We start from the raw sequence: 24,428 nt of genomic DNA, 5'->3' as shown, positions 1-24,428 counted from the left end.
TAATACATGAAACATTCTGGGGATCACCATATTTATTGAGTATGCATATCTGAATAAAAGGCAACAAGCTGTATGAAAACTGAGACATTTATCATATTTAAAATCCTTCCAATAGAAATCTAACTGGTGTGAAGCGGGTTCATAAAGTTTGTTGCAAAAGAGGGATGTCTTGCATATATTGACATCTTCCCTTGTTTGGATAGATACTGTATTATTTATTTCCCCTTTGTGTACATTTTGGTGTAGATGTTGCCACCAGACAAGATATAACTTTTCTTGACTATCAATCCCTTTTGTCACAATAAGCGTTGCCCTAGATTTGCACCTTGATTAAGTGTCTTGCGTCATAAAATAAATTATTGAAAAGTTGTCCAGTCATAGTAATAGTATCAATGATCTCTTAGCATAGTGAGGCTGAGGTGTTATGTCTGACTGCTGAAGTCAGGACAACTCATTATCAAGAACCTCCCTCATCCACACTAACCATTTTACTTCTCACAAACCATCTTGCAGCCACAGCACAGAGTTTGGCAAACTGTAATCCATGTTTAAACCAAATATTCCACAACGACATTCAAATTTGCATTCTCAATGGAATGTTTTTAGTTTGTGTTGTCACATTTGGTTCCAACATGGCGCCCATTCAAATTGTACATGTATATGTCAAACACAGTTTGCCAAACTTGCATATTTTTGTCTCTCTTGCTTCATATGTACACCACTTGGCTAGTCCTGAAGGCACCATAAAAAGCCTGAAAACAAAAGCAGCAGCAAACAGCATCTAGTTAAATAATTCCAAAACAAAAATACTGTCTTTCCATAAGACATTGTAAAACTACAACCTTCTGTGCTTCATTCACCACTGGCAAAATATAAACCCATAACATTTTATTTAAATTGGGCAATCCCATCTCAACACCCAGTAACGTATTCATTTATGTGCAAGGTCAATCTGTAAAAAAAACTAAAAAACACCACATCTGTTCACACACTTTTTAGCCAGTGCTGGTAAAGTGGGCCTAGCCATAGTGCCCTCTAGCTGCCTCTGAGAACATGACTGGTCTAGCTCAGGGCCAAGGGAGTATAAAGATGGTTCAGAGCCTACTACATCAGAACTGCCACCATTATTTGAATCATTTAAAAAAAACATGCCCACTTGTCTTCAAGGTTTCTTTACTGGATTTAACCCTCCTCTTCCTTCTTCTGTGTCCCATGATTCTCTATCTGGAGCGTCTCGTGTGGTTCCTCTATCTCGCTCTCCTGTCACCTCGTTCCACAAACCTTCTAAGCCTGACTCTGTGTCTCTCTCACACGCCTAGTGTATCCCTGCCTGTTCTAACACAAAGGGAACCGCTCTGAGCATCCATCAATTCTGGTGGGTTTCACTTTGGGATAAAGAAAGGCTCCTTTTCACCCTCAACCCTCTGTGATTCCTGTCACTTCGAAGAGAAAATGTCATTATGCTGCAGCAGGCACACTAAGCACAGTCCCAAGGCAAGGAGTTTACTGCCAAAGCCAGGGTGGTTAGGTTTCACTACTCTAGATGCTGGATGAATGACTCTGTTACTTAGAGCTGATGGTATTTCAGTGTCAGTATGTATCTCAGTAGGTGGATGGCTGTGCTGAGCTGTAGGTGTGTGTACTGTGCAATAAGCTAACCTTTACGATGCCTTTAAGTGCATTGCAAAGTTACAGGGAAAGAGTTCTGAGTGACATCATCAAACGCTGTCCAATCACTACATGTGCTGCAAAGCCTCCTGGGCCTGTTCCGTGTACACCTCATCATTCCCCGCCCACGAGCTGAAGCTGTCATCAAACTGTGCATTCCGCTGGGAGCTCCGCCTCTTGTCACGAGAGAAGAAGCTAAACCTGGGAGAGGAGAGGAAGCAAGGATGAACAGAGGAGGAAGAGAGGAGGGAAGAGTAGAAAAGGCCAGAGAAAAAGAGAGACAAAAAACTTCACTACTCAGCGTCATTGTTCCTTTATGTTCTCCGGACATATTATTTAGAGTCCTGGTTATAACTGTTAAAATACATAGAACTGAGATGCATTTCTACCAGTGGAGGCTGCTGAGGGGAGGACGGCTCATAATAATGGCTGGAAAGGAACTAATGGAATGGCATCAGACACATGGAAACCATGTGTTTGATGTATTTTCTGCCATTCCACCTATTCTGCGTTCAGCCATTACCACGAGCCCGTCCTCCCCAATTATGGTGCCACCAACCTCCTGTGATTTCTACCTAGTAAGTTATGAGTGGAGACTGAAAGTGCATCAGGGGTAGAGCACAAAGCAACAGGAGCAGAGCAAAAGCAAAGGTTTTATACAAATCTGTTAGTGAATCGGAAACGGGAGTGAATAAACATCCTATTCTGATTGGCTGATTCTAATGATCTACCATCTTCACACTGGACAGTGATTTAGATATCCCCACAATCAGCCAATCAGAATACAAACATCTACATGGGGTGGGAGGGTCCATGCAGGTCCGATAAACAGGGCCCAGAGTTTTTACTGGTCAGATCACATGGTAAGAAAAAACTCCTGGCCACACGAATAAAAGCACTGGGTGGGGGGTGTTAGCTAAGACAGTGAGTGACACAGAGGCCAACCAATGACAGGGGTCATACAAGGGATATGAGACATCTGATTGGCTGTAAAGTGGGGTCATCTGGAATCAACCCAGCCGCCACCATCGGCATTATGGCTGTGAAGATCCTGTCACACACACACACACACACACACACACACACACCACACACACACACACACACACACACAAACACACAGGTATAAACACACGCGTATACCCGCACAAGCACATACACACACACACATTCACAAAGAGGCAAGCAGAGAGAGAGAGACAGAGGCAGAGGGACCACATCAACCACAGCCCATTTCATTTATATTGTTCTGCTGTGAGATGTAGCCATGTTACTGGTGTTGTTGCCAGATGGTGGTTACTTTAAACCACACATGCTGATTTAGTTGACCAGGAGATAAATGCACGTACGCATCATAAATGCTATATATTAAAGGTATCCAGTGTATCTGTGTGTTTGGTACGTACAGGCGTTTGATTCCTGACTCAGGCTGTGCGTTGTGTCGGGGCCGTGCCCTCAGTTGTTCGGGGGATGGGGAAGGAGTGGGAGGGCCGGTCTCGTCCTCCACCTCTTCACTGGAGAGAGGAAGAACAGTCATCGCTCCACTACCATCATCATCATCATCAGCATTGTCAATATTGTTAACTTCAATATTGTTAACTTTTAACTTCTTAAATGAAACTGACAAACTGCGATAATCTCATCTGATTGTTTGTTTTTCTAAACATGTTCTGTTTGTATGGTAAAAATAAAGATGGCTGCCTTTTGTAGTAGGCGACCTCCTCCTGCAGCATGAACACTTTGGACTTGAGCTCATTCCTCTCATGCAGAACGTCTCTCAGCTCCTGCAGTGTGAACCGGGGCCTGTTGGGATCCTTCTGGTCCAGGCCGTCCACCTCCTCATCACATAGTGCCTCCTAGTGGGGGACAGCCACATTACACCATGGGATGATGAAAGGAAGAGAGGAGGGCAGGAAAGGAAGGAATAGAAGAAAGGAGGGATACCTTGGTAAAATGTTGGAACAGAGCAGGTGTGTCCTGATCACACATCGCCTCCTGGTGGCACAGGAAGAGAACTGTAGGTCAGACCCTGGGCCCTGTTACAATACTAAGGCAATGCACCCTTCTCTCCTTCCTGCCTTCCTTCCTTACCTCAGATACTGAGCTTCAGACTAACTCAATGCATGCAACCAACAGAGGTCAGTCATGCAGCAAACAGTCTTTTAGCAAGTCACTGTGTAGCAAATGAAGCGTGAAAAAATGAGGCATGAACAACAAGTCATGCTATTATCATGACTGGCTAAACTAACGTTCTAATGCTCTAAGTTCGGTTGGTGCCAACTACATACTTTGCCATTGCAGATGAAAGGGAAGGGACTGGACTAGTCCATGTTCTGTTATAGGGGTGTCAGAGCAGTCTATGTTTAGATGTGACAGCTGCAGTGGTACAGTCTGACCCAGTTATCTCACACACACACACACACACAGTTGGTAGAGGGACACTTAATTCACACATGCTCTGTGCCATCTAAATCAACATTTAGGGTGTTCACACTGGGGTAGAACTGCAGGCAGGAGCACACACACACTCCCACATACACACTGGGGTAGAACTGCAGGCAGGAGCACACACACACTCCCACATACACACTAGGGTAGAACTGCAGGCAGGAGCACACACACACTCCCACATACACACTAGGGTAGAACTGCAGGCAGGAGCACACACACACTCCCACATACACACTAGGGTAGAACTGCAGGCAGGAGCACACACACACACTCCCACATACACACTGGGGTAGAACTGCAGGCAGGAGCACACACACACACTCCCACATACACACTGGGGTAGAACTGCAGGCAGGAGCACACACACACTCCCACATACACACTGGGGTAGAACTGCAGGCAGGGGCACACACACACACTCCCACATACACACTGGGGTAGAACTGCAGGCAGGAGCACACACACACTCCCACATACACACTGGGGTAGAACTGCAGGCAGGAGCACACACACACTCCCACATACACACTGGGGTAGAACTGCAGGCAGGAGCACACACACACTCCCACATACACACTAGGGTAGAACTGCAGGCAGGAGCACACACACACACTCCCACATACACACTGGGGTAGAACTGCAGGCAGGAGCACACACACACTCCCACATACACACTGGGGTAGAACTGCAGGCAGGAGCACACACACACTCCCACATACACACTGGGGTAGAACTGCAGGCAGGAGCACACACACACTCCCACATACACACTGTGCATGTACAGTAGCTGGCAAAAGTTTGGACACACCTACTCATTCAATGGTTTTTCTTTATTCTTACTATTTTCTATATTGTAGAATAATAGTGAAGACATCAAAACTATGAAATAACACATATGGAATCATGTAGTAACCAAAAAAGTATTAAACAAACAAAATATATTTCAGATTCTTTAAAGTAGCCACCCTTTGCCTTGATGACAGCTTTGCTCAACCAGCTTCTTGAGGTAGTCACCTAGAATGCATTTCAATTATCAGGTGTGCCTTGTTAAAAGTTAATTTGTAGAATTGGTATACAGAAGATAGCCCTATTTGGTAAAATACCAAGTCCATATTATGGCAAGAACAACTCAAATCAGCAAAGAGAACCGACAGCCCTTGTCACGACTTCCGCCGAAGTCGGTCCCTCTCCTTGTTCGGGCGGCGTTCGGCGGTCGACGTCACCGGCCTTCTAGCCACTGCCGATCCACTTTTCATTTTCCATTTGTTTTGTCTTAGTCTTACACACCTGGTTCCACTCACCCAATTACCTGTTGTCACGTTCGTCAGAATAATAATCGGACCAAGGCGCAGCGTGAGTAGCGTTCCACATCTTTAATTAGAAGTGAAACTAAGCAACATACAAAAACAATAAAGAATAAACGAAACGTGAAAGAATAAACCGCAAAACCTGAAACAAAAAGGGAGGGTTAGGGCGTGTGTCGGTGGCGGCTCTGGTGCAGGACGAAGAACCCGCTCATCCGGCAGCATCGGGGGCGGCTCTGGTGTGGGACGAAGAACCCGCTCATCCTGCGGGTCCATCCATGGACCCAGGCTGAACACTGTGCCTGGACTGGGCACCAACGCAGAAGAAGACTCTGGCCTTGGAGCTGGACTGGACGCCGTGCTTAGACTGGGCATCGGTGCAGGGGAAGGCTCCAGCCATGGAGCGGGACTGGACGCTGTGTCTGGACTGGGCAGCGGCGCAGAGGAGAGCTCCTGCCATGGAGCTGGACTGGATGCTGTGCCTGGACTGGGCACAGGCGCAGAGGAGAGCTCATGCCATGGAGCTGGACTGGACGCTGTGCCTGGACTGGGCACCAGCGCAGGAGAAGGCTCCGGCCATGGAGCTAGAGGTTCCAGACCGCTGACTGTCTCAGGAGGCGCCAAACCGTTGACCGTCTCAGGAGGATCCGGACCGTTGGCCGACTCTGGAGGTTCCGGACCGCGGGCCGACTCTGGAGGCTCCGGACCGCGGGCCGACTCTGGAGGTTCCGGACCGCGGGCCGACTCTGGAGGTTCCGGACCGTGGACCATCTCTGGAGGTTCCGGACAGTGGACCGTCTCAGGAGGTTCCGGACCGTGGGACGTCTCAGGAGGTTCCAGACTGTGGACGTCTCAGGAGGTTCCGGACTGTGGACCAGTTCAGGAGGTTCCGGACTGTGGACCGTCGTTGGAGGTTCCAGACTGAGGACTGTCATTGGAGGTTCCGGACTGTGAAACGTCGTTGGAGGTTCCGGACTGTGAAACGTCGCCGGAAGCTCTGGACTGGAAACTGTCGCCGGAAGCTCTGGACTAGGTACTGTCGCCGGAAGCTCTGGACTGGGTACTGTCGCCGGAAGCACTGGACTGCCGACCGTCGCTGGAGGCTCTGGACTGGGAACTGTCGCCGGAAGCTCTGGACTGGGAACTGTCCCCGGAAGCTCTGGACTGCCGACCGTCGCTGCAGGCTCTGGACTGCAGACCGTCGCTGGAGACTCCGGACCTTGGATCATCTCTGGAGGCTCTGGGCCATGGCTCATCACTGGAGGCTTCGAGCATAGAGCTGGCACAATGCGTCCTGGACCGATCACCACCTTCGCACGGCAAGTGTGGGGAGCTGTCACAGGACGCACTGGGCTGTGAAGGCGCACTGGAGACACAGTGCGTAGAGCCGGTGCAGGATATACTGGACCGTGGAAGTGCACTGGAGGTCTGGAACGTAGAGCTGGCACAACGCGTCCTGGACAGATGACCACCTTCGCACGGCAAGTGCGGTGAGCTGGCACAGGACGCACTGGGCTGTGAAGGCGCACTGGGGACACAGTGTGTAGAGCCGGTGCAAGATATCCTGGACCGAGGAGGCGCACTGGAGACCAGGCGCGCTGAGCCGGCACCACCTGTCCTGAACAGATGCCCATTTTCACACGGCAAGTGCGGGGAGCCAGCACTGGAGACACCGTGCGTATCACCGCAAAACAAGGTGCCTGACCGGTCACACGCTTCCCACGGTGAGTACAGGGAGTTGGCTCTGGTTCAAACTCTGGCTCCGCCAACCACCCCGTGTGAATTGGGGGGGCTGCCTCTCGGGCTTCCCTCGTGGTCGCGATCCCCGGTGTCGTCGTTGTTGTTCCCTCGCTGCTTCCGTCTGCTCCCATGGAAGGCGATCCTTTCCGGCCCGGATCTCCTCCCACGTCCAGATCCCTTACCATTCAAGATCTCCTCCCAAGTCCAGGACTCCTTCACCTGGTGAACACGCTGCTTGGTCCTTTGTTGATGGGATATTCTGTCGCGTTCGTTAGAATAATAATCGGACCAAGGCGCAGCGTGAGTAGCGTTCCAAATCTTTAATTAGAAGTGAAACTAAGCAACATACAAAAACAATAAAGAATAAACGAAACGTGACGACAATGCAACTACACATAAACACACAATACCCCATAACCCACAGGTGGTAAAAATGCTATTTAAGTATGATCCCCAATTAGAGACAACAATAACCAGCTGCCTCTAATTGGGAATCATACAAATCACCAACATAGAAAATAAACCTAGAACCCCACATAGAAAATATAAACTAGAACAACCCCCAGTCACGCCCTGACCTACTCTACCATAGAAAATAAGAGCTCTCTATGGTCAGGACGTGACACCTGTTTATTATTTAACCCTCTGTTCCCCATGTTTGGTTGTGAGTGACTGTTGTATTTTCGGTCTGTCATGGTGTGCGTGTATTTGTTACTTTGTATATTTGACATTTTGAGTAAAAGTACATTGATTACTCATATCTGCTGTCCTGCGCCTGACTCTCTACACCAGCTACACCTAGGACCCTTTACAGCCCTTCATTACTTTAAAGACATGAAGGTTAATCAATCTGGAATATTTCAAGAACTTTGAAAGTTTCTTAAAGTGCCGTCGCAAAAACCATCAAGCGCTATGATGAAATATGAGGACCGCCACAGGAAAGGAAGTTAGAGTTACCTCTGCTGCAGAGGATAAGTTCATTAATTAGAGTTAACTGCACCTCAGATTGCAGCCCAAATAAATACACTGCTCCAAGAAATAAAGGGAACACTAAAATAACACATCCTAGATCTGAATGAATCTTATTAAATACTTTTTTCTTTACATAGTTGAATGTGCTGACAACAAAATCACACAAAAATAATCAATGGAAATCCAATTTATCAACCCATGGAGGTCTGGATTTGGAGTCACACTCAAAATTAAAGTGGAAAACCACACTACAGGCTGATCCAACTTTGATGTAATGTCCTTAAAACAAGTCAAAATGAGGCTCAGTAGTGTGTGTGGCCTCCACGTGCCTGTGTGACCTCCCTACAACGCCTGGGCATGCTCCTGATGAGGTGGCGGATGGTCTCCTGAGGGATCTCCTCCCAGACCTGGACTAAAGCATCTGCCAAATCCTGGACAGTCTGTGGTGCAACGTGGCGTTGGTGGATGGAGCGAGACATGATGTCCCAGATGTGCTCAATTGGATTCAGGTCTGGGGAATGGGCGGCCAGTCCATAGCATCAATGCCTTCCTCTTGCAGGAACTGCTGACACACTCCAGCCACATGAGGTCTAGCATTGTCTTGCATTAGGAGGAACCCAGGGCCAACCGCAACAGCATATGGTCTCACAAGGGGTCTGAGGATCTCATCTCGGTACCTAATGGCAGTCAGGCTACCTCTGGCGAGCACATGGAGGGCTGTGCGGCCCCCCAAATAAATACCACCCCACACCATGACTGACCCACCGCCAAACCGGTCATGCTGGAGGATGTTGCAGGCAGCAGAACGATCTCCACGGCGTCTCCAGACTCTGTCACGTCTGTCACATGTGCTCAGTGTGAACCTGCTTTCGTCTGTGAAGAGCACAGGGCGCCAGTGGCGAATTTGCCAATCTTGGTGTTCTCTGGCAAATGCCAAACGTCCTGCATGGTGTTGGGCTGTAAGCACAACCCCCACCTGTGGACGTCGGGCCCTCATACCACCCTCATGGAGTCTGTTTCTGACCGTTTGAGCAGACACATGCACATTTGTGGCCTGCTGGAGGTCATTTTGCAGGGCTCTGGCAGTGCTCTTCCTGCTCCTCCTTGCACAAAGGCGGAGGTAGCGGTCCTGCTGCTGGGTTGTTGACCTCCTACGGCCTCCTCCACGTCTCCTGATGTACTGGCCTGTCTCCTGGTAGCGCCTCCATGCTCTGGACACTACGCTGACAGACACAGCAAACCTTCTTGCCACAGCTCGCATTGATGTGCCATCCTGGATGAGCTGCACTACCTGAGCCACTTGTGTGGGTTGTAGACTCCGTCTCATGCTACCACTAGAGTGAAAGCACCGCCAGCATTCAAAAGTGACCAAAACATCAGCCAGGAAGCATAGGAACTGAGAAATGGTCTGTGGTCACCACCTGCAGAACCACTCCTTTATTGGGGGTGTCTTGCTAATTGCCTATAATTTCCACCTGTTGTCCATTCCATTTGCACAACAGCATGTGAAATTTATTGTCAATCAGTGTTGCTTCCTAAGTGGACAGTTTGATTTAATAGAAGTGTGATTGACTTGGAGTTACATTGTGTTGTTTAAGTGTTCCCTTTATTTTTTTGAGCAGTGTACTTCACAGAGTTCAAGTAACAGACACATCTCATCCTTAACTATTCAGAGGAGACTGCGTGAATCAGTTCTTCATGGTCGAATTGCTACAAAGAACCCACTACTAAAGGAAACCAATAATAAGAAGAGACCTGCTTGGGCCAAGAAACACGAGCAATGGACATTAGACTGGTGGAAATCTGTCCTTTAGGCTGATGAGTCCAAATGTTATATTTTTGGTTCCAACTGCTGTGTCTTTGTGAGAGGCAGAGTAGGTGAACGGATGATCTTTGCATGTGTGGTTCCCACCATGAAGCATGGATGAGGACGTATGATGGTGTGGGGGTGCTTTTCTGGTGACACACTTTATTTAGGATTCAAGGTACACTTAACCAGCATGGCTACCAGAGCATTCTGCAGCGATACGCCATCCCATCTGGTTTGCTCTTAGTGGGACTATCATTTGTTTTTCAACAGGACGATGACCCAAAACACACTTCCAGCCTGTGTAAGTGCTATTTGACCAAGAAGGCGAGTGATGGAGTGTTGCATCAGATTACCTGGCTTTTACAATCACCCGACCTCAACCCAATTGAGGTGGTTTGGGATGAGTTGGACAGCAGAGTGAATTAAAAGCTGCTAACAAGTGCTCAGCATATGTGGGAATTCCTTCAAGACTTTTGGAAAAGCATTCCAGGTGACTACCTCATGAAGCTGGTTGAGAGAATGCCAAGAGTTTGCAAAGCTGTCATCAAGGCAAAGGGTGGCTACTTTTGAAGAATCTCAAATATAAAATATATTTAGACTTGTTTAACACATTTTTGGTTACTACATGATTCCATATGTGTTATTTCATAGTTCTGATGTCTTCACTATTATTCTACAATGTAGAAAATAGTAAAAATAAAGGAAAACCTGTGAATGAGTAGGTGTGTCCAAACTTTTGACTGGTACTGTATATATATACTGTATATATCCCTCCCCGACACACACACTGACTGTAACGTATGCATATGCACACTCCAACACATACTGTATCCATACACAATCCCTCACTCTTACTCTCAAACACACACTTATGTGGTAAAGTTTAGTTAGGGAAAAGGGTTCACTGACTTACATGCTGAACTACCAAGGTTTGCTGGAGTAAAAACACAGTCCTTGAAATGCAATCAAACTTCACAATCCCACACACATACCGGTCACCCAGGCAGCACTCTGTTCTCTATAGAACACTGTTTAGGGGGACGGTGGCGGTGCAAATGTTAGAGGTCACGACAAACACACCATTCTGGGGGCGGCTAGCTAGCTAGCACTACGATGTTACCCATAGCAACACTGCCTCTTCCTCTACATCCTCATCAGCATCCAGGGACGGGAGGCGCGGGGCGGGATCGTAATGCCCCAACCGCAGCTCTGGGGGGTTGTGTCTGCCTGGTTCGGGCCAGCCCACACCCTGAACCCCCGCCTCTGAGGAGGGGCTACCAGGCTGGGGGGGGGGAGTTATTGTACCTTTTTTATCCAGATTAGTCTCAGAGATCAAATCTCTCTAGAAAATTCTTACAGACATTGTAAAAGGAAAGTGAAAACATAAATCGTGCTGCAGAGTATTGTGGGTGATGAGTGTACAACTGAGTGTACAACACATTAGGAACACCTTCCTAATATTGAGTTGCACCCCCCTTTTGTCCTCAGAACAGCCTCAATTTGTCAGAGCATGGACTCTACAAGGTGTCGAACGCGTTCCACAGGGATGCTGGCCCATGTTGACTCCAATGCTTCCCACAGTTGTGTCAAGTTGGCACAATGTCCTTTGGGTGGTGGACCATTCTTGATACACATGGAAAACTGTTGAGCGTGAAAAATCAAGCAGCGTTGCAGTTCTTGACACAAACCGGTGTGCCTGGCACCTACTACCATACCCCGTTGAAAGGCACTTCAATCTTTTGTCTTGCCCATTCACCCTCTGAATGGCACACAAACTCAATCCATGTCTCAATTGTCTCAAGGCTTAAAAATCCTTCTTTAACCTGTCTCCTCCCCTTCATCTACACTGATTGAATGTGATTTAACAAATGACATCCGTAAGGGATAATAGCTTTCACCTGGATTCACCTGGTCAGTCTATGTCATGGAAAGGGCAGGTGTTCATAATGTTTTGTACACTCAGTGTATGTGTTACACTTGCTGTATGAAGTCTGTGAAAAATCTGTGTATAATTTGGCTACCAGTGAACCCATTTGGTGACTATACAGGTCATTGTCAGGTCACTTTTAGCTGCCCTGAATTGTCTGGTTGCCATTCTGTCTCTTTTTATATCCCTCTGGTTGGCTGGTTGGTTGGCTGGTTGGCTGGCTGGTTGGTTGGCTGACTGTGGAGGGGTAGAGAGGAAGGCTATTTGTGTCCTGGCCCCCTCCCTCCACCTCCAACCCCTCATATGATAGCTAGGTCATGTTTTCCGATGAGGCAGAGACTCCATGCTCCCTGACTCACTAGCTACAGCCAGGCTTTACAGGCTGTGAGTCAGACTGCTATAAATGAACTCAGGCTACAAAGATACTCTCATAGATGTGGAAAGAAAAGAGAATACCAGCACACTGCGAGTGACTCTGCCAGAGGCTGCCAGGGTTCTAATGTAGCACCTGGGTCTGCTGGGAGCATGTCTGCCTGTAATAACTGTATAGTTAGATGTGCAGGTGAGTGTTTACTGTGTAGCTGTGCCTGGCTGGGTTTGTGCGACCTGAGCAGGTGTTGTTATTACCTGTGCAGGGGATGGGAGCTGGGGAGGAGGCACCTCTGGACCCTGAGGGGGCATGTCTCCTTGCAGTCGTTCCCTTAAACGTGTAACTTCCTGCCGGAGTGCTCCCATTTCCTGTACCCGTGCCTGAGCTCCCGCCTCCAGTTCCACCTTAACATACAAATATAATACATTTTTTAAATAATTCTGAACTCTTTTGTTTTGCAAATACAGTTGGTAAAACAATATGTATTACACATCCTAAGGGCTTGGAACCTTCTGCTCGATGAGGGCTTTCCCCTGAGCTTCCACCACAGAGATCTTATGACGCAGGTCATGGTTGATCTTCATCAGACGAGACTGCTGCTGCTGGAGCTAGAGAGAGGTGAAGGGATGGAGGGGAAGGGAGATGCAGGGATATGGATGGATGGGGTGGAGATAGAGATAGAGGGGGGAGAAATGAGAAGAAGTGTGAGAGAGTTAGGGGACAGGCAGAACAGAGAGCGGGTCACAGAGAGAGAACAGTTACACTTGAATAAATAAACAGATTCCCCACATCCTACAAGGAGTCCCTGACCCCTGACCACTGACTTAAGGTCAGCTTTGTGTTCTCCCTCCTAATGGCTAAGGTTAGAATTGGGGAAGGGTTAGCTGATCTTAGGTCTATGTATAGGGAGGGACAACTTCTACCCCAAGCAAGCACCCATCCTGCCGTCCTTACTGCCTCAACGTCCTCATTCTTGAGCGTGAGCTCGCGGTCTTTGGCTCGGATCTCGTCTCTCTGCTTGTCCACTACCTCCTTCAGCTTCTTCATCACCTGACGCTCCCGCTCCGACATACCTGGCAACACAACAAATCAACATCAGATCTGGCAATCTGAGATGCAGAGCAGAGAGGGGTAAGTATAAAGGAACAATATAAAGGCCTGGCAGCCAAGACACAGGAGAAAGGAGTCAAGTTAGAACAACATGAATACCCTGTGTGTATTATGTGTACACATGTTGAACTGCATGGGAGAATACATCAAGTGAATATGAGCACGGCAGCGGAGTTCCTGTCTGTGAGCCCGACTAGGTTTAAAATAGAAAACAGCACACACACTTGATTTCTCTGACACAGATACTGCGTACCCCTGGCTGACACACAGCCCTGAATATAAGCGATGGAGGAAGCAAGACTTTTAAACTTCAGTCAGGACTCACTGAGCAGGTGGAGAGAGGACTGGGGGGACTTTGTGGAGACTTACGTGTGCGTGAAGCATGATTATGCAGTGTGTGTGTGTCTAGCAGGTGTACGGAACACTGAGGGTGGTCTGTCTCTGTGTCTGTCCTGTGTGTGTGTGTGTGTGTGTGTGTGTGTGTGTGTGTGTGTGTGTGTGTGTGTGTGTGTGTGTGTGTGTGTGTGTCAGGGGGACTGTATCCCCTCTGTGACAGAGCCACTCATGCAGTGATGAGACTGGCTCAGCCTCAAACACAGAAAAGGCCTCCTTTGTGTGTGTGTGTGTGTGTGTGTGTGTGTGTGTGTGTGTGTGTGTGTGTGTGTGTGTGTGTGTGTGTGTGTGTGTGTGTGTACGTGAGAGAGAGAGCGACAGTGTACACTGAGTGTACAAAACATTAGGAACACCTACTCTTTCCATGACAGACTGAGCAGGTGAATCTAGGTGAAAGCTACGATCCCACTCACTTCAATCAGTGTAGATGAAGGGGAGGAGACAGGTTAAAGAATGATTTTTAAGCCTTGAGACAATTGAGACATGGATTGTATATGTGTGCCATTCAGAGGGTGAATGGGTAAGACAAAAGATTTAAGTGCCTTTGAACGGGGTATGGTAGTAGGTGCCAGGCACACCGGTTTGAGTGTGTCAAGAACTGCAACGCTGCTGGGTTTTTATACGCTCAACAGTTTCCCGTGGTTATCAAGAATGGTACACCACCCAAAGGACATCTGTGGGATGTTTTGGAGTCAGCATGGGCCAGCATCCCGTGGAATGCTTTCGACACCATGCCCTGACAAATTGAGGCTGTTCTGTTTGTACAGCATGTATGTGTAACCCACATTCTTTCAATATTGTTATTGTGTGTGCACTGTAAACCCCAATGTGCCCCATTACTAAAAACTTTTGAGGAAACCTGTTGCATTTAATATACTGTATCTTTTAATATGTGATTTTTTAGTCATTACTCAAACTGATAGAGTCACTGTGACCCTGTAGGGGGTCCAGATTTAAGTTGTATCAGCTTAAAATGTTTGCGTAACGTCACCGCTAAGCCACGTCTCCCAATATAATTTCCCAGTGTGTCTTGCCTTTTCGATTGAATTGTCGTTACCACCCATGACTGTATTTGTTAGTGACAGAGCCATGGTTGTTCAATTCGTTCATTTTCAGTCCAAGTGAGTTCCTAGGTGAACGTTATCATTATAATTAAACTCTTGATAACAATACATTCATATCTCATAAAGTCTTACTTTGAGGCCAAGCTTAGCCCTACTACAGTGGTCTGAAACTCATGGTTTACAGGCCACATCAGGCCTACAAAATTTCGGTAACTTTATTGAAATTCCCAGATTTAAAAAAAAATAAAAAAATCCCACAAAGGATTTCCAGGAATAATCCAACCGGGATTTCTGAAAAACTTGGAAAATTTACCAGAATTAAGCATGATGTGTAATTCCTATTGGAGTCCAGCTGGAGGTAGGATATCGAACAGTTTCAATGTTTATTCACCCGAAACCTGCATTCATAATGACTGCCAAGTTTAGGAGCAGTGTGAGCAAACAACCTAAGCCATATAAACTGGAACAACATTTTCAGTAACGGGTGCAAAAAATGTAACTAAATGATTGGATTAGTTTAGTATACGATTAATCAATCAATCACTCAATGTACATGCAAAAACACAGATTTTAAAAACAATTTTAATGAAGTTAATTTGTTATCATAAATTAAATGGAGTTGATGTGACTTCTCATTAAGTTTTGAGTCAGTACCACATAAACATTTAAATAAATAATGCATGTGTGGGTTTAGAGTCCAGGGTGTAGAGTGAGGGGTTTAGGGTTGAGTACCTTCGTGCCTCTGTAGGTCCTCTTCACTCATGGGATCTTTGATGGACATGTTAGTGAGAAGAGTATTGTTCTCTTCCTGAAGCTGAGCGATCTGAGACAACAGGTCCTGGGCCTCCCCTCGCCATACATCCTCTACCAGCTCCAACTCCTACACACACACACACACACACACACACACACACACACACACACACACACACACACACACACACACACACACACACACACACACACACACACACACACACACGCACACACACACACACAAAGAGTTAACATATACACACACACACACACACACACACACACACACACACACACACACACACACACACACACACACACACACACACACACACACACACACACACACACACACACAGATACCTCGTCGGCCCTGAAAGAACTTCACTTGACTCTATGTAAACTGGATACCATACGTCCTGAGGCTGTCTTTACATACGTCCTGAGGCTGCCTTTACATACGTCCTGAGGCTGCCTTTACATACGTCCTGAGGCTGTCTTTACATACGTCCTGAGGCTGCCTTTACATACGTCCTGAGGCTGCCTTTACATACGTCCTGAGGCTGCCTTTACATACGTCCTGAGGCTGCCTTTACATACGTCCTGAGGCTGCCTTTACATACGTCCTGAGGCTGACTTTACATACGTCCTGAGGCTGTCTTTACATACGTCCTGAGGCTGCCTTTACATACGTCCTGAGGCTGCCTTTACATATGTCCTGAGGTTGCCTTTACATACGTCCTGGGGCTGCCTTTACATACGTCCTGAGGCTGCCTTTACATACGTCCCGAGGCTGCCTTTACATACGTCCTGAGGCTGCCTTTACATACGTCCTGAGGCTGTCTTTACATACGTCCTGAGGCTGCCTTTACATACGTCCCGAGGCTGGCTTTACATACGTCCTGAGGCTGCCTTTACATACGTCCTGAGGCTGCCTTTACATACGTCCTGAGGCTGCATTTATTGTAACCGGGGATTTTAACAAAGCTAACCTGAGAACAAGACTTCCTAAATTCTATCAGCATATTGAATGCGCGACACAGGCTGCTAGCATTCTGGATCATTGCTATTCTAACTTCCGCGATGCATACAAAGCCCTCCCCCGCCCTGCTTTCTGACCATGAATCCATTTTGTTGCTCCCAGCCTATAGACAGGAACTAAAACAGGAAACGCCCGTGCTCAGGTCTGTCCATCGCTGGTCTGACCAATTGGATTCCACTCTTCAGGATTGCTTCAATCACATGGACTGAGATATGTTCCAGATAGCCTCAGACAACAACATTGATGTATACGCTGACTCGGTGAGCGAGTTTATTAGCAAGTGCATCGGTGATGTTGTACCCACTGCGACTATTAAACCTTCCCCAACCAGAAACCGTGGATTGATGGCAGCATTCGCACAAAAATGAAAGCGCGAACCACCGCTTTTAATCATGGCAAAGCGACTGGAAACACGACCGAATACAAACAGTGCAGCTATTCCCTCCGCAAGGCAATCAAACAAGCGAAGCGTGAGTATAGAGACAAAGTAGAGTCGCAATTCAACGGCTCAAACACAAGACGTATGTGGCAGGGTCTACAGTCAATCACGGATTACAAAAAGAAAACCAGCCCCGTCGCGGACATCGACGTCTTGCTCCCAGACAAATTTAACAACTTCTTTGCTCGCTTTGAGGACAATACAGTGCCACTGACACAGCCCACTACCAAAACCTGCGGGCTCTCCTTCTCCATGGCCAACGTGAGTAAAACATTTAAACGTGTTAACCCTCGCAAGGCTGCCGGCCCAAACGGCATCCCTAGCCGCGTCCTCAGAGCATGCGCAGACCAGCTGGCTGGTGTGTTTACGGACATATTCAATCAATCCCTATCCCAGTCTGTTGTCCCCACATGCTTCAAGATAGCCACCATTGTTCCTGTTCCCAAGAAAGCTAAGGTAACTGAACTAAATGACTATCGCCCCGTTGCACTCACTTCTGTCATCATGAAGTGCTTTGAGAGACTAGTCAAGGAGCATATAGTCTCCACCATACCTGATACCCTAGACCCACTCCAATTTGCTTACCGCCCCAATAGGTCCACTGACGATGCAATCGCCATCACACTGCCCTATCCCATCTGGACAAGAGGAATACCTATGTAAGAATGCTGTTCATCGACTACAGCTCAGCATTTAATACCATAGTACCCTCCAAACTCGTCATTAAGCTCGAGACCCTGGGTCTCGACCCCGCCCTGTGCAACTGGGTCCTGGACTTCCTGACGGGCCGCCCCCAGGTGGTGAGGGTAGAAAACAACATCTCCACCCCGCTGATCCTCAACACTGGGGCCCCACAAGGGTGCGTTCTCAGCCCTCTTCTGTACTCCCTGTTCACCCACGACTGCGTGGCCATGCACGCTTCCAACTTAATCATCAAGTTTGCAGACGACACTACAGTGGTAGGCTTGATTACCAACAACGACGAGACGGCCTACAGGGAGGAGGTGAGGGCCCTCGGAGTGTGGTGTCAGGAAAATAACCTCTCACTCAACATCAACAAAACAAAGGAGATGATCGTGGACTTCAGGAAACAACAGAGGGAGCATCCCCCCCATCCACATCGACGGGACAGTAGTGGAGATTGTGGAAAGTTTTAAGTTCCTCGGCTTACACATCATGGACAAACGGAAATGGTCCACCCACACAGACAGCGTGGTGAAGAAGGCGCAACCGCGCCTCTTCAACCTCAGGAGGCTGAAGAAATGTGGTTTGTCACCTAAAACACTCACAAACTTTTACAGATGCACAATCGAGAGCATCCTGTCTGGCTGTATCACCGCCAGGCTCTCCAGAGGGTAGAGTGGTCTGCACAACGCATCACCGGGGGCAAACTACCTGCCCTCCAGGACACCTACAGCACCCGATATCACAGGAAGGCCAAAAAGATCATCAAGGACAACAACCACCCGAGCCACTGCCTGTTCACCCCGCTATCATCCAGAAGGCGAGGTCAGTACAGGTGCATCAAAGCGGGGACCGAGAGACTGAAAAACAGCTTCTATCTCAAGGCCATCAGACTGTTAAACAGCCATCACTAACATTGAGAGGCTGCTGCCAACATACAAACTCAAATCTCTGGCCACTTTAATAAATGGGCTTAATAAAGGTATCACTAGTCACCTTAAATAACGCCACTTTAATAATGTTTACATATCCTACATTACTCATCTCATATGTACAGTATATACAGTTCTATACCATCTACTGCATCTTGCCTATGCCTTTCATTAGTCACCTTAAATAATGCCACTTTAATAATGTTTACATATCCTACATTACTCATCTCATATGTATATACTGTATTCTATACCATCTACTGCATCTTGCCTATGCCGCACAGCCATCGCTCATCCATGTATTTATAAGTACATATTCTTATTCATCCCTTACATTTGTGTGTATATGGTAGTTGTGAATTTGTTAGATTACTTGTTAGATATTACTGCATTGTCGGAACTAGAAGCACAAGCGTTTCGCTACACTCGCATTAACATCTGCTAACCACGTGTATGTGACCAATACAATTTGATTTGATACCAAGTTAACAAACACACACTCCATACATCCTCTACCAGCTCCAACTCCTACACACACACACACACACACACAAACACACACTCCATACATCCTCCAAGCAGACGTCTGCTCACAGCCTCACACAAACACATGCTTAAAAGGTGGAGCTTCCACCATCTTGCTTGACCTGGGTGGAGTTTCCACTATATTGTTTTAACAAATGATATCCTCTCTGGTCAATGGTCTTAAAGGACACAAGGAAAAGAAGCCATTTGGGCTAATATTAGGACTTGGCCACAGACATACCACTGAGCCATGGTTTGTTAGAGTATTAAAGTACAACATGTGCATTGGTAGGCTATACAAAAGGCATCAGTTTTGTTTTAACCCTGAATTTTTAAAATTGCTTTTTGCTTTCTGTCAATGAATGTCTTCACCCCGTGAGCTTTTAAAGATAGTGGGACTTACAGACCATAGAAATAGAATGAATAGAACGGGCTCGGAACCTCTAACCATGGAAATATGACTGCTAAACTAATGAGTACACTCACAATGGCTGCCTGGTATTGTGATGTAATAATTTCCATGTTAACGTAGAATGTTAATTCAAATTATGTGAACTGATGTGGCTCATGCAATGGAATATCTTTTTTGTAATTCAGTTGAATCAACAAGTCACAGCACGTATTGATGAGTACACTTCATGCTTTTACTTCCTGCTTTTACTTCCTGCTTTGCTTCTATGGGTACAATCGCAATGGCCACCAGTCCACCCATTACGCCATTACTGACTTGAACGGAATGCCTGTTCTATTCGTTCTATTTCTATGTTATAGACTATATTCTGCCTTTACTGCTTTACTTGTTGTTTGCATATTGCCTACTTTCTGAGGCCTACTTAACTTTTTACTGAACATTTCCAAAACATTTATCAGAATTTTATGTTTAAACACAATAGTCCTACGCATTTCCAGGGTCCATAATCATATAGATGGCTCTCTGTGCCTAAGTGACATTGATGTTGTTGACACACTTTATTTGAGGAACGAGACACATTTCAGTCAAAAAATGACAGGAAAGTTTAACTCCAACTACGTCAGTGTCATGAGACCAGCAGTGACAATGTTATTTTACTGCACATACCCTCAGTGCCGTAACCTGTGATGGTCCGGGCCTCCGTAATGTTTAAAAAAAATATAAATATATATGTATATTTTTGTAACTCAGTCGGGGTCTCAAATTACTGATGAGAGTTAGAATAGTAGAATACACTAGGTGCAATTTAAAAACGTGGATTTGCATCAGCAGTATTTCTCTTGTTTTGTCACTCGCTAACCACGTTTCCATCCACAGTTTTTATGCAAGTAAAGTCATTCCACATAAAAAACTACAGCTGTTATGGAAACAAGTAGTTTCGATACAATTTTATAAATGCCAACAGATCATTTGTTCATTCGACATGGTGGGATCTTTTGTGTGGGTAAAATGAATTATGCGAGAAATGGTAATGCCTTTTATCCGCAAAATATTAACCATCATATCGAAGTAATCTTGGAGTAGTGTAGTTTATTAGGCTACAGATGAAATAAATGATGATGAACTTCACAGGGTGGTGAAAGTACAAGGTGATGAGCTTGATGCTCCTTTCCATTAAATATCGAGGGTCTTATTCTAGTGACATGATGATCGATGCTTGGCTGCCATTTGACAAATAAAAATATTCTCACTCTCATCCATAATAATCTTATTATGTAGACTAGCCTACCCACACTGTATCTGCGAGCTGTTGGCTAGAGAACACGTGCCAACAACAGATAAGGCACATTTGCTATTTAACGCAACAGCTTTTGTGACAAAATGCGAAGTTGAAAATGAGTTGAAAATGCGAAGGAAATGTTTATTTGGTACATGAAAACTTCAGCGAAAAAGACATCACGCACTGACTTTTATCAACAACAAGTACGTTATGTGGAATAGTCCTAGCACCCCATGAAAGATTTTATTAGCACATTTTAGTCATTTAGCGGGCACTCTTATCCAGAGCGATTTACAGGTGTCACCTTTCAGTTACTGGCCCAACGCTCTTAACCGCTAGGCTACCTGCCTACAGAATACACTGAGTGTACAAAACCTTAGGAACACCCTCCTAATATTGAGTTGCACCCCCCAAACTGTACGTTTTACCCGCGATTGTATTTAGGAATCTGTGAAAGGCAAATTGACAGCCGCAACCAAATATAGCTTCCCTGTGGCTCAGTTGGTAGAGCATGGTGTTTGCAATGCCAGCATGGTGTGCGCAACACCAGGGTTGTGGGTTTGATTCCCACGGGGGGCCAGTTAAAAAAAAAATAATAATAAAATGCATGAAATGTATGTATTCACTACTGTAAGTTGCTCTGGATAAGAGTGTCTGCTAAATGACTAAAATTGAAAAAAAATGTAAATATAGAAATATAATCCATAGATGGTGGCAATTCCCATTATATGGATTATATGTGTATGGCCACAAAGCAACAAACTGTTCTATATTTGGTGCACATGTTCCCCGAATGGTATCCTTCATGCCTGTAGGCATACCGGTTACTGCCAAAATAAAGGCAACACTCGAGTAAAGAAGGGGTAAAAAGTATATGTTATGGTGTGAGGTGCATTTTCCTGGCATGGTTTAGGACCACTCATTGGCGCATTAAATATTTTCTGTTGGTGTTACCTTTATTTTTTCAGTTACCTGTATGCGCTTGTGATAAAACTTAATCCACAGCTATTTTTTTTATATAGAAGCTATTGATCCTCTGCGGCTAAATGAAGCTCTCTGGTTTATTTTGAACATTTGAGACCCAGCTCCTGTGGTTCCAGTAATGTATTTTTTATACATATATAATATTAATTCTGCCTCTGGGCCCCCTACGGGCTTGGGCCCAGGGGCCCCTGTAAGGCCCTGCTATAACCGGCCCTGGGCAGAGGAACATAACTAGGGATAGAGATATAGGCCTTCATGTAAATGTAACATGTTATAGACCTTCTATGCTTTTTTGTGCACAGTAACACACTAGTCAGCAAACTGGATGCAGTCTATCACAGTGCCATCCGTTTTGTCACCAAAGCCCCATATACTACCCATCACTGCGACCTGGTCCGTCGGCTGGTCCTCACTTCATATTCGTCGCCAAACCCACTGGCTCCAGGTCATCTATAAGACTTTGCTAGGTAAAGCCCAGCCTTATCTCAGTCCACTGGTCACCATAGCAACACCCACCCGTAGCATGCACTCCCAAAAGCCAACACCTGCACATCTATCGCTCCAGTGACAATTGCAATTACTTTGCCACTATGGCCTATTTATTGTCTTACCTCCTTACTTAATTTGCACACACTGTATACAGATTTTCTATTGTGTAATTGACTGTATGTTTGTTTATTCCATGTGTAACTTTGTGTTGTTGTTTTTGTCGCACTGCTTTGCTTTATCTTGGCCAGGTCGCAGTTGTAAATGAGAACTTGTTCTCAACTGGACTACCTGGTTAAATAAAGGTGAAATAAATAAAATATAAAAAAGTGAAGAGTTGTGCTGTGACCCCATATATTCAGTAACATATTTTTGTTCCCAATAGACTACCGTGGCTATTGCCCCAACTCAATAATGCTATAATGTTTCTATATCCAACATATCCTAATTGATTTCTGTGACATAATAGCCCACACATAGCAATACAAGAAGTGAAATGTAACAATGTAGCCTATCCACAGTCAATCAAGTTGTCATTAATGTCAGATTCATATTTTAGAGGGGCTATATCAGTGGTTAGATGTTCAATTATATTAATATATAGTATCGGCCAACTATTCAAAATGCCTAGTACACTTTTCAAAGTTATTGTTATAACAATGTAATTGCATTATTCTCATGATGGCAAATTAGTTGCCTTCTCTTTCTGTTCTTTCTATTTGTTTTCTTTCTTTTCTATTTTTTGTTACCAGTATTGTCATATCTTCACCATAAATGATTAGGCTATTATGCCTATGATAAGGCCTACTGTTTTAAATTAGGCTACGTTTGGTAACAACTAACCCTATTATTCATCTCAGGCCTATTATTTATCTCATCCTGTATAAGATAATTGTGACCTTCTTGTGTTTCTTCTCTTTCTCCAACCGGTCCATCCTCTCCAGCCGTAGTTTATCCAGCTCCAGCCTCAGCTCATCTGTCTCCGGGCTGATGCTGTTCCTACTGACCATCACCTCCACGATTTCCAGCACCCGCACTACTTTGGGCATGAGCCTGGACAGAGCCTCGCAGCCGTACTGATCAATGATCCTCTCAAACTCTTGGCCCACTACCGCGGCTATGTCATACACGTCCATAACCGTTAAATCGGTCACATTCTTTTCCAACGCTGACCCGAACTCCTCCATGGCTGGCTGGGTGGGTGAGTTTGTATTCTGACTGTACCCCGCTCTGGCTGCTTTCCGCAGACCCACCCTGCCTACCCGGTCTATTATATTTTCATTCGCCACAATAAACTTCCTCCCTTAGGAAAAACTATTGACTTTTCGTCGTTCGGCTCGTTCTGTGTGTATCTGTTCCACTTCAATAAGTCCTTAAATGCGTATCGATTGCGTTTTTCTACTCCTGTCGGACGTCTTGTAAGGGATTTTTGATAAATTTGATGAAATCACCCGGCGCTGTCCCATTGTGGTCTTGCCTGTGCTGTCGTTCTTTTCCGATTCTGTGGTCAGATTGCAGTTTGTAATGCGCATGTCAGGAATATCAGTCGCATGAGGTCGCTGCTAGGTTGAAGTTGGAAAAAAATAATAGAACATGACATCTCAGTCTGAGTGGTATATTATCTCCCACTAGTGGCAAAAACATATTCAGTTGTTGTGACAGAATACAGGGAACATCGCCATATTTTTCACCTAGTCGGCTCAGGGATTTGAACCATCAGCCTTTTGTTTACTAGCACAACACCCTTAGCCACTAGGCTACCTGCCATCCTTCAATCATAGTTAATGAGGTGAGAAGGATTAGACATAGGCATCATAATTAATCCCACAATATTAGAAATCAGATCAGTGTAATGACTGGACTGTGTTTATTATAGAAAGGATAACATTGACTATGGAAATCCACCCTGCACTATAGTATACTGTCAAATAAAAAATCTACAATATAAATACACTTAAAATAGTAATCAATAAAATACAGACATTGGTCCAATATGTAAACACATACTTCAAGTAGTAGACTATAAGGCCTAACACATTCACAGATAAAACTATAAAAATACAGACAGAAAAAACAATTC

General features: G+C 45.8%; 1 protein-coding gene across 4 annotated transcripts; it reads right to left on the bottom strand.

The window, feature by feature from the left end:
- Window positions 1-14: 14 nt before the first annotated feature.
- LOC106568288 (Rab interacting lysosomal protein like 1) lies at window positions 15-23,858 on the bottom strand. 4 transcript variants are annotated; one of them, XM_014138480.3, is made up of 10 exons: window positions 23,248-23,858; window positions 15,542-15,689; window positions 13,197-13,315; window positions 12,752-12,850; window positions 12,500-12,646; window positions 11,066-11,227; window positions 3,613-3,663; window positions 3,370-3,524; window positions 3,075-3,182; window positions 15-1,869 (listed from the first exon to the last, which is right to left on the bottom strand). In XM_014138480.3, exons 1-10 carry the CDS (start codon window positions 23,533-23,535, stop codon window positions 1,737-1,739), a joined length of 1,410 nt encoding a protein of 469 aa, XP_013993955.2. In that variant the 5' UTR covers window positions 23,536-23,858; the 3' UTR covers window positions 15-1,736. The 4 variants fall into 4 exon arrangements, with proteins under 4 accessions (XP_013993955.2, XP_013993957.2, XP_013993958.1 ...); XM_014138482.3 differs by lacking the exon at window positions 3,613-3,663; XM_014138483.3 differs by lacking the exon at window positions 11,066-11,227.
- Between the last annotated feature and the right edge of the window lie 570 nt (window positions 23,859-24,428).

This window comes from Salmo salar, chromosome 13 (assembly GCF_965601325.2).
Source record: "Salmo salar chromosome 13, fSalSal1, whole genome shotgun sequence".
Classification (NCBI taxonomy): domain Eukaryota; kingdom Metazoa; phylum Chordata; class Actinopteri; order Salmoniformes; family Salmonidae; genus Salmo; species Salmo salar.
The sequence above is the reverse complement of the archived record's forward strand: the minus strand, read 5'-3'. Positions and strand labels throughout refer to the sequence as shown.

Excerpts from the sequence above, each read along its gene's own strand:
- LOC106568288 (XM_014138480.3), bottom strand. The coding sequence starts at position 23,535 with ATGGAGGAGTTCGGGTCAGCGTTGGAAAAGAATGTGACCGATTTAACG. Across the intron at positions 15,690-23,247 it reads AAGAGAAGAAACACAAGAAG|GAGTTGGAGCTGGTAGAGGA; the intron begins GTCACAATTATC and ends GTGTGTGTGTAG. Across the intron at positions 13,316-15,541 it reads GGACCTACAGAGGCACGAAG|GTATGTCGGAGCGGGAGCGT; the intron begins GTACTCAACCCT and ends TTGTGTTGCCAG.